The following is an 11447-nucleotide window of genomic DNA, read 5'->3' as shown; positions in this document are numbered from 1 at the left end:
GCTCCTCTGCCCACTGGAGTGAGTGGCTGTGCTGTGCCAGGGACCCCAGCCAGCCAGAGGGGAACCTGTGCACTTCAAACAGGCACTGGAGTCTGGTTGACACCCTACATTCCTACAGAGCCCCCTTTTCCTGTGATTACTCCCCTGCCAGCTGCTCTCCTGGCAGGCCTGGCTGACAACCCCTGAAATCCTATTAACCGAGTTTCAGGAGAAGTAAAGTTAATCACCTCCTCCACCTGCTCTTCCTCCTTTCCCTTCTCCTCCTCCCAGCACAGAGACTTGCAGAGGCGGCCGAGCTGATGCTGTGAGGCCACTCTGGCTCTCGTGGCTGTGCCCATGGCCTGGGCTTGGTAGGGGCTGCAGGGCAGGACGGAGCCGTGCTGGGAGCGATGCCGCTGCAGACGGAGATTTTGCGCGAGGTCTGGGCTGCAGACAGGTCAGTGCCAGTGGGCAGGGTGGGATCTGTGGGGTGGGTGTTGTGCTGGACACCCCCAATAAATTCCCCTCTCCTCCAGTGCCTTTTTGTCCTGTTTTCAATGTAAATGAAATTTAGTGAGGGGTTTTATCGCAGTGTTTTTTTCCTTTGGGGGTTGGTGGGATGATGCTCATTGACTTACAGAGAGGGAAACTGTTTGTTAGAGGGGGATCCCCAAATTCAGCTCCTTGCTGTCCCCCTTTGCCAAGGCAGAGCTTGTCCTGTGCTCTGTGTTAGGAAGGACAAAGTCGGACAAACTTGACCCAGTTGAGACAGTAGGAAATGCTACTGGAACCAAATGAAAGACTGAGCTTTCACACTTTGTCAAGAATTTAGGCAATCCCATGCCCCCGGGGTCTGTGGAGGGCTGAAAGCCCTCACCCTTTTGGTTTCTGTGCCCCACAGCCCCAGTGAAGAGCCGGGAAGCCCCCAGCAGCACAAGCCCAAACAGGTAAGAAAAAATCCTTCCCCTCCATCCCCTCTGCCACCATCCCCAAGGGCTGGGGACATCAGAGACCCTCTAACCCCAGAGTCTACACCAAGGCAAATTCGGGGCTGGTTGGGCTGTTCTATTGGGGCGCTGCAACCTGTGAGGGCAGGAGATTTTTGGGAACCACCTTCAGAGCAGGTGGATAGAGAAAATTCCACAGCCCTCCCTTCTTTGTGCATCCTTCTGAATCCCCCCCTCCATCACTTTGAAGCATCCCATGAGAAGGGTTCCTAGTTCTCAAATAACAATTTAATTAAGCTCCTCAGTTAAGCTATAAACTGTGACTCACTTTCCCCAGGCCATGACCCTGAAAGCCAGATCCCCCTTCCCTGCATTTCGGAACAGCCCCCAGGTGCCCCCCAGCCTTGGGAGGGTCTCAGCAGCAATTTCATCCACCACCCAATTTAATTTTTAATCAGCATCTCCTCCTTGAAGGGCTTTGTTAAGTAAGGAAGTGGTTGCCCACCCCGCAGCTGCTTAAGGGATTAAGGGGTGCAAAGGAGCTTTTCCATGTGAGCTCATGACACGGAAGAAGGCAGCCAGTTCCCAGCTTCACCATGGAGCCCCCAGCTCCCCCTCCCCACATTCACAGTCCTGGGATCCCACTGGGATCCATCAGGATCCCAACATTTGCAAAACCCCTTCACACACTGCCCTGGAGCATTTGGGAGTAGTGAAACCCCTGCAAGGGGGAAGATGCTCTGTTGGATAGTAGAAGCCTTGGTGCATCTGGATTTGCTGAGATCACTTTCTGAAAGCCCTGAGCTGACACCCACTCCCCAAACACCTCCTGTCCAGAGCCAAGTGCTGACCCACATGCTCTGTATTTGGTAAATCTGGGTTATTTATGGCCCCAGCTAACTGGGATTAGGTGTGCTGTGCCTAATCCTCCTGCTTCCCTGCTCCTGCTGACCTCCTTGCCATCTACAGGAGCCTTTTGCGGGGGTGAGAGGAGATGGAGGTGAGAGGCCTGGCTGTCTGCCCATGCCTGTGTCCCCTGTCCAGCTCACGTCCCCAGCATGGCCATCAGTGCCCTGAGTGGCTCCCAGGCAGGGTCCCTATGGCTACAGTGGCACCATCATCACCCCCCCTCTTCTCCAGAGCTGTCCCAGGGCAGATGTTCTGTCTGTCTGTCTGTCTGTCTGCCTGCTAACAGAGCTTTCTGTTTTCCTCCCTCTGCCTTCCTCGGGGGGTGTGCCCCATGGTAAGTCACTCACTGGAAGGTGTCCGTGTGTCCCTTGCTCCCGTGCTGGGCCAGGGAAAAGTCCGACTGTATTTCTGAAAGGGACACAGTGCGGTGTGAGCAGGGGGTGTCTGGTAAAGGGAAAAGGTGTTTAAGGCTGACACCACCTCTGCAGCATCACCCCGAGGGCAGAAGCTGAAGAAGAAGAGGCAGGAGCCTGGGCTGGAGCCCGAGGCCAAGCCACGGCGGCCGCGGGTGAAGAAGCTAAGCGAGGCAGCGGCTGCACAGGAGCCTCCAGCCCCGGCACAGGGTGAGCACAGATCCCCCACAGCTCCCCTGGAAATGGGGGAAAAAGGGGCGCCCCATCCTGCACCTGAGGCGCTCTCCAATCATGGGCGTCCTTTGAAATGCGCAGGGGTGAAGAAGGTGAGGAAGAAGAAGGAGGAGAAGGGGGAGGAGGAGAGCGACAAGGATCCCTCCTCCAAATTCACCAAGGAGCCTCGGAAGAAGAAAGAAAGCCTGGCTCCCCGCTCCCAAGTGGCCAAAGGCTCCAAGAAGCCACAAGGTGCGAGAGCAACCCCCACCCCGCTGCGGGCACTCGTTCGTGTCACCTCGTGTCCCCCTGTCCCGAGAGCGCCAGGCGTGCTCCCGGTGCTCCCGGAGCCTGCTGGGGCTCTGCACATCCCCGGCACAGTTTTGTGGCTAAAACCCAGCCACGGACCCGGGAGAAACGGGGACGTGGCAGGGGAGCCGCGCTCATTGCCTTGCTCGGGGAGTTGATATGGAGAGGGAGAGGGGGAAAGGGGGGTGACACGCTCCCTGGGAAGGTGGCATTTAGGTTCCCGCACACTTCTCTGGATCGGAAAGTGGCTCCGCAGGGCGAGGCTGCGGCCGCGAGAGAGCGCTGCGGCTACACCCGCACTGCCCGGCGCTGGACACGACCCGCGGCAGCGGGGACAGCATGGGCTGGGGACAGCATGGCCACAGCCCGGGGACAGCATGGGCTGGGGACAGCATGGGCTGGGGACAGCATGGGCTGGGGACAGCATGGGCTGGGGACAGCATGGGCCACAGCCTGGGGACAGCATGGCCACAGCCCGGGGACAGCATGGGCTGGGGACAGCATGGGCTGGGGACAGCATGGGCCACAGCCTGGGGACAGCATGGGCTGGGGACAGCATGGCCACAGCCTGGGGACAGCATGGGCCACAGCCTGGGGACAGCATGGGCTGGGGACAGCATGGCCACAGCCTGGGGACAGCATGGGCTGGGGACAGCATGGCCACAGCCTGGGGACAGCATGGGCCACAGCCTGGGGACAGCATGGGCCACAGCCTGGGGACAGCATGGGCTGGGGACAGCATGGGCTGGGGACAGCATAGGCTGGGGACAGCATGGGCCACAGCCTGGGGACAGCATGGCCACAGCCTGGGGACAGCATGGGCCACAGCCCGGGGACAGCATGGCCACAGCCCGGGGACAGCATGGGCCACAGCCTGGGGACAGCATGGGCCACTGCCAGGGGACAGCATGGGCTGGGGACAGCATGGGCCACAGACCGGGGACAGCATGGGCTGGGGACAGCATGGGCCACAGCCTGGGGACAGCATGGGCTGGGGACAGCATGGCCACAGCCTGGGGACAGCATGGGCTGGGGACAGCATGGGGCACAGCTGCCCCCAGGGACCCTCCTCACTCACCACGAGGCTGGGATCCCCCACTGCCTAAGGACATTGCGTTGGCTGATGCCATGGTCACCTCTGGGCAGAGCCAGCTGAGGATGAGGATGATGAGGAAGAGGAAGAAGAGGTGGAGAATAAAAACCCACCGAAAAAGCTCAAGAAGAAACTTCCCAAAGAGCCCCTCTCAGGTGGGGGGGAGAAGAAGCTGAAGACAAAGGGTGAGTGCCCAGGGGACAGGGATGGCTTTAGCCCATCTCTGTTGCCACTGGCATCTGTCCTTGCTGGGTTGAGGGCAGTGCCTTGCACCCCGTTCTTGTCACTGTCCTGGGAGGCTCACAGGGCTGCAGAGCCATCACCCCCTCCCCATGCAATCTCCCCCCGGCTCAGCCCTTCCTGCTGCTCCAATCCTGTCACCTCCTTGTCCCCATCGCTGCCCATTCCCATCCCTCTGCCTGGCTGGTCATCAGCCCCTCTGTCCCAGCAGAAGACAAGAGTGACCCTGACAGCAAAGCCAAATCTGCCAAAAGCACCAAGAAGGAGCCAATGTCCGTGTTCCAGGTGAAGAAGGAGAAGAAAAGCAAGAAGAAAGGTATGGGATGAGCAGGAGGGGGTGGCAGCCAGTCCTGCTGCCTGCTGGCATCACCCTGAGCCAACAGCACCCAGTGTTGTGTGACCATGTGCCCCATGTCCCTCACAGCTTCCACCAGCAGCGATGAGGAGGATGATTCCGACTCCAGCACCAAACCCATTAGGTCAGAGAAGAAAAACCCAGCATCCCTCTTTCAGACTGGTGGGGACCCCCCAAAAGAGAAAAAATCCAAAAAGAAAGGTGAGAGCCTGGCACTGGAGGATGGTGGGCTCGGGCAGGGCTTCTGGAGGTGCAGTAAGTTTGGCCATGGAGAGGGGGTTACAACCCTTATGTTGGCACAGGTCTGTGCTGTGCTTGATTTTGCGGCTCAGTTGAGTCAGGATCTTCTCTCTTCTGTGCCCGTCTGTTCCTGCCCGCAGTTCCTCCCAAAGGGGCTGAGAGCGAGGAGGAGACCCCAGAGACCCTGCAAAAAAACTCCAACAAGAAGGGGAAAGCAAAGAAATCAAAGAAGGTACAAAAGACCCCTCAGAGCCAGGGGGATACCCCCAGGGTGGGGGAAGAGCAGCTCTTCCCCTCAGGGTGGGTCAGTTTTGCAGCATCCCCCAGTGAGACCCACCAGAGCGTCCCCAAAGCCACCAGAGCCTGGGGGATGGATGGCAAGGAGCAATTAGATGGGGAAGGAGGGGGGCTCTGGGATCACCATCCTCTCACACAGCAGCAGAAGGAGGAGAGGCCCCCGTCCCCTGTCATCGAGGTGGACAACCTGGAGGAGTTTGTGCTGCAGCCAGCGCCGCAGGGGGTGACCATCAAGTGCCGGGTGACACGGGACAAGAAGGGCATGGACCGGGGACTTTACCCCACCTATTACCTTCACTTGGACAACGACAAAAAGGTGATTTGGGGTGGGGGCATAGAGACCCCTGGGGCTCTGCTCATCCCAGGGAGCACACTCAGGGTTCTGGGGGGATGCTCACCTGCATCTCCCTGTGCTGGTGTGTCCTGAATGAGGCTGCTCCCCTCTCCTGCCATTCCTCCCAGGAAACACCCCCATGGATGGTACCTGGGATGATGAGCTTACAGTGGCTAGAGAGCTAAAGCTGGGCTGGTCTCAGCCCCTCCTGCCCTGTAATGCAGACAGTATCTTGGGCATCATCTTCATGACTTGCTCAAGGTCATGGCAGTGACTTGTTGGGGGACAGCAGTGGCCATGGCAGTGACAATGTCCCATTCCCACACGGTCTCACCGCTCTACCAGGTGTTCCTCCTTGCTGGGAGGAAGCGTAAGAAGAGCAAAACCTCCAACTACCTCATCTCCATTGACCCCACTGACCTGTCACGGGGTGGAGAGAACTTCATCGGGAAGCTGAGGTAGGAGCAGAGGTGATACCCCAGTTTGGTAGCACCCCATTTCTGCAGCACCCTCCTCCCACTCCATGGCTTAGAGGCTGTCCCAAGCTATGGCTGGGGCAGGCAGGAAGCTAAATTCAGCATTCTGCTGTGTCTGACCTGAGGAGTGGTGAGGGGCTGAGAGGGGAAAACAAGCTTGGCCGGTTCCTCCCAGCAGACAGGTCATGGCTAGAAAAGGCGCCTGGCAAGTCCCAGCCCGCACTGCCAGCAGCCACAGCAATGCTGGGGGTCCCCATGGTGGCAGCACCTTATCACACCCCGATTTATGGATTCCCTGAGCCCAAGAAAATCACTGGAGAGTGGGAATGTCAGCATTGGTGGGGTGCAGCACCAGGGGTTTGCAGCCAGACCAAAGCCAAGGCTGTGCCTGGAGATGGGTCACGGGGGAGGGAGGAGGGGACTCAGTGGCATCAGGCATGGCCATCTCCCACCCTTGGCTGCAGGTCCAACCTGATGGGTACGAGGTTCACCGTGTTCGACAACGGCACCAACCCCGACAGGGCCAATGCTGACTGGTCCAACGTGCGGCAGGAACTCTCGGCCGTGGTCTACGTAAGAGCAGCCACACAGGGAACCCCTGCCACCCTGCACCCCTTCACTGGGACTTGCAGAGATGTGGGATGGGCTGCAGCCACCCCTGAGCTCTCATTCAGCTCCCCGAGAGGCTGTAACCTGCAGTGGTTGCTGGTTTTAGAGACGGTTTCTCTTGCAGGAGACCAACGTTTTAGGGTTCAAAGGCCCCCGGAAGATGACTGTCATCATCCCTGGGATGAACGCTGACTGTGAGAGGGTGCCCATCCGGCCCCGGAACGTAAGTCAGGGTCAGACTTGGAGAAACTCCTTGGGAGCTGGGTTTGCTGGGCACCACCTTGGATTTTACCAATATTGAGGCATGGAGAGGCTTTTGGGTATCCCTGAAATTCAAGGTGCCCCTGGGAAGTGAGACATTGTGTCTGTGTTTTTTTCTCCATGATCCCATTTCCAGCTGGGTACTGCTACAGAGCATTCCCCAGCAAGCTACAGGAGGTGACAGGGCTCTGGAGGGGTCACCCCAACTCTGCTGCACTCCCCTCTTGCCCCTCTCCAGGATAACGATGGCCTCCTGATGCGATGGCAGAACAGGAACATGGACAACGTGATCGAGCTGCACAACAAAGCCCCAGTGTGGAACGACGAGACCCAATCCTACGTCCTCAATTTCCACGGCCGGGTCACCCACGCCTCCGTCAAAAATTTCCAGATCGTGCACAGCAGTGACCGTAAGCTGGGATGGGATGGGACAGGGGATAGGGTGGGGGAGCACTGCCTCATGAGCTGGCCCCACTGTTTTTGATGACTTTTTTCATGCTCTGGGGTCCTGCCTGCCTTTGCTGGAGCTGGGATGAAGCTGGACAGGCACCCCACAGGAGCTGGCAGGGGCTTCTGTTGCCAGGCAGATTTAGGGCAAGGACAGATCCTGTGGGGTGCTGAGCCCCCATGACACTGCAGCCACCCACTCAGTACAGGGCACTGTCCCAGCACACACCCCACACTGCTGGCAGGCTCACCCTGGGGTGCGCGGGGACGGTCCCTCGGGGGTGGCAGCAGCTCTGTCTGGATGCGGCTGCTTGTCACCTGTCCGGCGCAGTCAGAAGCTCTTGGCCTCCGGGGTGTTGGATTACGGGACAGAAAAAGCCTCTTGAGGGCCCCTGGTTATTTTTACAGATTTCCTGTCACCCACTCTCCAGTAGCGGCAATCTCATGGTCCGGGGGGGGTGGGGTGAGTGGGGTCCCTGTCCCTTGGGGGGCTGTGGCAACCAGGGAAGGGGGTGCTGGAGGCACCAAAGGGTGCCACGGCCCGTGCAATGGGACAATTATGCTTTTTGGTGATTGGTGCTGCAGTACCGGTGCAGGAGCAGCAGACTGAGTTTGGGTGGAGGTGCGTGGGCAGCTCCTTTCTGGGGGAAGGCAGGCTGGGTGCCCCAGCGCTGCCCCAGTGGCTCTCCCTCTCTCCCACAGCCGAGTACATCGTGATGCAGTTCGGGCGTGTGGCGGATGACGCCTTCACCATGGACTACAACTACCCCCTGTGCGCCGTGCAGGCCTTTGCCATCGCCCTCTCCAGCTTTGACGGGAAGCTGGCCTGCGAGTAGCACCTGCACCAGCGGGGCTGCCTGCCCGTGCCCGGAGGATGTTCCTGCATCCCTGTCCTGTTCCGCTCCCTGCATTTTCACCTTCTTGCAGTCACGGTTGTTCCTGGGGTGGTTCAAGGAATCTGGTTCCCACCGAGGATGCTCACCTGCCTGCAGCCACTCTCTCCAGGCAAATTCGTGGCAAATTGTTGGGCTGGGGTGATGGCAGAGCCAAGCTGGAGGTATATTCATATTCAGCAGAGGCTGACTGCAATCCCTGTCTCATCTCTTTGGACTCAGATCCTGGAAACTCATCCCCACCCTGCTTTTATTATTTTTTTTTTGTATGGTTTGGATCTTTATGCTCTTTCTCCCAGTGAGAAAGGAGTAGGTGGTCTCCCCACTTTGTGTTTTCTCATCCCTACCCACATGCAGGTGGGCTCTGCCTAAGCTCCCAGCTAAAGACCCCCATCCTAGCTCATTGGCCACCAGGCACAAAGCCCCTCTTTGGCCCCATTTTGCCCTGGTGTGAGGGGATGGCTGGTGCCCATGGTGTGTTTGTACGCACTGGGTCTCACCACACTGCCCAGAAAATGCTGGGGATTTGGGTCCCTAAGAAGCAGCCTGGCACCAGCAGCGCACAGGCACGTGCTGAGGGGTGACAGTGCCAGCAGAGGAGGGCTGGCAGGCACATGAGACAGAGCTTGCACTGCTGGCAGGTGGCCCAGCTGGGTCAATGCTGCCAGGAGAGACCTGGAAGAGAAAACTCAGGGTGCACCAGGAAGCAATGGAGTGACTCATGAGGTGTGGTGCGGTGCTGAGTCACGCTCAGCACCCAGACAGGCCCTGCTGAGCTCCCTGTGCCCTCAGCTTTCGCTGCTCCTCTGCTCTGTGACGCCCCTGCCGACCCCACGTGCCCAGATGTCCCCACAGCTGCCTCACTGGTGCTCTCTGTTGACGAGAGATGGACAGAAGGTGCCATCCCCTGCCTCAGGCTGGTGGGGAGCTGGGGTGACACCAATGCAAGGAGGCATTGGGAAGGGGAGATGCTGAAGAGAGGCAGCTCAGTGGGAGCAGGACCGCTCATGCCCCCAGTTTCACCAGTTATGGGGTGAGGATTTGGCTGCACAAACAGTCCCAAATCTGATTAATTCAGTGGTGAGAAAAACAGGGACATGACAAGGAGCCTTGGAACACTGTCCTCAGCTCTCTGGTCACGTTTTTCTCACCTGCTCAGCTCTCCTGCTGACTCATGTGGGATTCCCTTCCCAGGACACAAAGGGGTTGCTCCCCAATTCTGGGGTGATACAAGCCCCCCAGGTTAATGCAGCTGAAAGGCAGCTGCAGCAGAAAGGCCGAGGAGCAGATGGATGAGATGGATGTGATTGTGCAAGAGGGATGCTCATCCTCTCTGGGCAGTGTCACAACATCACCGTGGCCTGGCCTGTCTGCTTGGGGCTGAGGGCAGATGACAGTGACAGGGGGACCATTGGTGAACATCTGCCCCTTTGCAGATGGGAGTGGAGACTTTCCCCAGCTGTATGAATCTGGGCTTCATGATTCACAGGCAGATGCTCGTGGTGGGGCAGGCAGAGGTGGACAGCTTGGGGACAAGCCAGCCTGCGTGGGACGTCACCCATTATACACGCTCAGAGAACATCTTGTGAGCCAGAGGGAGAACCAGCCACAGCAGTTCGGGGCCAGCATCCCTGGTGAGGTATGGCCAGCAAATGTGGGGAAAGCAAGAGCTTTCTGCCCAAATCCAGCCACAAACCCAACATCTGTTTGAAATCGGGACGAGCTCAGCTAACGGTTGAGCTAATACTTGTCCCCATTTCCTCCAATGCAAGGAGAAAAGCAGCAGGGTGAGAGAGAGGGGTTTGGGCTCCCCAGGTTCTGTCTGCTGTTATCCCCAGGTTGATTCTCCCTCTCCTCACCTAAAACATTTCCATTTTCCATTTGCCCGTTGTTGCCTGTAAACCCTTCAGGTTTCCTGGCCTGTTGCCCATGGCAGAGCAAAGTCCCTGCCATGGGTGTCCCATGCAGTGTCACTCAACCTCAGAGCAGCCGCTGCATCAGCCCACCCGAAATCCCTTTTACAAACCCTCTAACTCAAACCAACTGTGGCAGAAGAAACAAATGAAAACAATTTAATAGGGCGATGGATATTTGGGCCCTTTGTTTGCGCTGGCTGTTAACACCAGAGGAGATGAGGGATGGAAGCAGTTGAAATGTGTATCTACTTTGGCCGGCGGAAAGTGTGACGGATGCGCCGGCAGACCAATGGCTGAGGATGCTGGGGTGTGCGTGGGTGTGAAAGGAATGCTCGCAGCAAGAAAAGATAAAAAAAAGAAGAAAGAGCCTTATCAATGGTGTTTGAGTCCAAAGTGTGTGTATTCCTTGGAGAAAGGGTTTCCTCAATCCCCGGGGATAATGTTTTCCCTGCAATGTGAGACTTTGAGGTTTCTGAAGCTTCATTTTAGGGGCACTGGCACTGGGCTGGTGCTGCAGGCATGGATTTAACCCCACAAAGTGTTTGTGCAGGGGCACAAGCATGGCCAGTGGCCAGAGGTGACTGTCGTCAGCTCCTCAAGGGAACCTCCTGGGAAATGCGTTTTATTTTTTCAGAGATGCTTATAAGGCAAAGGGGAGGAAAAAAATAAGGCCCCACCTCGGTGCTGAACAGCACATCCCAGGCAGGAGCAGTGTCACTGCAATGCTGGCAGCTCTCTCCGGGGTTCATCCCCATCCCATGCTGATGAGTGGAAAGATGCTGCTCCAGAGCTGAGCAGGAAGGTGGATGTGAGGGCTCTTCTCCAGCTGCTGGCTTCTCCCTCTTCCACAGACGGGGTTTGGAGGGCTCCATGCACCCAGTTCTGAGCCCCACTCTCTTGAGGGGGCTGATAGATATTTCCATGGGTCCCAGGAGGCAAACGTCCCAGCAGGAAGGAAGGAGGGAAGGGCTGGGACATCCTGGGGGGTGCAGGAGGGGAGACCAGCCCTGGGAAACTCCTTGTCCAGCAGTGGAAGGGCTGGAGCTGTTTGGTTCCCAGCAAGCTGCCCTGGCCCCAACCCTGCAGGATCTCTCTCCAGCTTTGAAGTGGTGATACTTTAATTAAAAAAAGAAGTTATTGTGACGAGGTGTTCTTCTGTTCCCTCCCCCTCCCCTTGTATTTATTTTGGTAACAATTTTTAGAGGGAAAGGCAGACTCATTGCTGGCTAGCTCGGCTGTGGCTTTGCAGGATGGGCTCCTTCTCGATGCAGCAAGCCACAGGCAGCAATGGGAAAGCCAATATTTTTCAACTGCTTTTTAAAAGGAGTCATTTTTTAATTAGTGAATCCATTCTGGAGAAGTGTTGGAGTTTTACAATGTTGTAGCTGTTCTTGGTGTCTTGCCTAGACTTGGATGTTCTGGCCATAAGAAAATATTATTTATGGCGTTGCAGCTTGCAGCTCTTTTATATTATAATTTGAGAAAGGAAGTTGCTGTTCCCACCAGCGGACAAAAA

The 11447-nt window shown here is 57.3% G+C and overlaps 1 protein-coding gene across 3 annotated transcripts; it reads left to right on the top strand.

Moving 5' to 3' along the window:
* The first annotated feature begins 268 nt into the window (after nt 1-268).
* Nucleotides 269-11074, top strand: TULP1 (TUB like protein 1). 3 transcript variants are annotated; one of them, XM_086861561.1, is made up of 14 exons: nt 269-436; nt 881-926; nt 2324-2458; nt 2564-2713; nt 3917-4048; nt 4315-4419; nt 4528-4659; nt 4839-4930; nt 5138-5311; nt 5675-5787; nt 6270-6378; nt 6539-6637; nt 6914-7085; nt 7825-11074. In XM_086861561.1, exons 6-14 carry the CDS (start codon nt 4374-4376, stop codon nt 7956-7958), a joined length of 1071 nt encoding a protein of 356 aa, XP_086717687.1. In that variant the 5' UTR covers nt 269-436; nt 881-926; nt 2324-2458; nt 2564-2713; nt 3917-4048; nt 4315-4373; the 3' UTR covers nt 7959-11074. The 3 variants fall into 3 exon arrangements, with proteins under 3 accessions (XP_086717687.1, XP_023798000.1, XP_023797999.1); XM_023942232.2 differs by having other exon boundaries at nt 289-436; nt 2341-2458; nt 7825-10303; XM_023942231.2 differs by having other exon boundaries at nt 289-436; nt 2341-2458; nt 5135-5311; nt 7825-10303.
* The last annotated feature ends 373 nt before the right edge of the window (nt 11075-11447 follow it).

The sequence above is a fragment of the Cyanistes caeruleus genome, chromosome 24 (assembly GCF_971803275.1).
Source record: "Cyanistes caeruleus chromosome 24, bCyaCae1.hap1.1, whole genome shotgun sequence".
Lineage (NCBI taxonomy): Eukaryota > Metazoa > Chordata > Aves > Passeriformes > Paridae > Cyanistes > Cyanistes caeruleus.
The sequence above is the reverse complement of the archived record's forward strand: the minus strand, read 5'-3'. Positions and strand labels throughout refer to the sequence as shown.

Coding starts and splice junctions, on each gene's coding strand:
- TULP1 (XM_023942231.2), top strand. CDS start 390: ATGCCGCTGCAGACGGAGATTTTGCGCGAGGTCTGGGCTGCAGACAG. Junction 2,714..3,916: donor AGGCTCCAAGAAGCCACAAG/GTGCGAGAGCAA, acceptor ACCTCTGGGCAG/AGCCAGCTGAGGATGAGGAT. Junction 4,420..4,527: donor GAAGAAAAGCAAGAAGAAAG/GTATGGGATGAG, acceptor TGTCCCTCACAG/CTTCCACCAGCAGCGATGAG.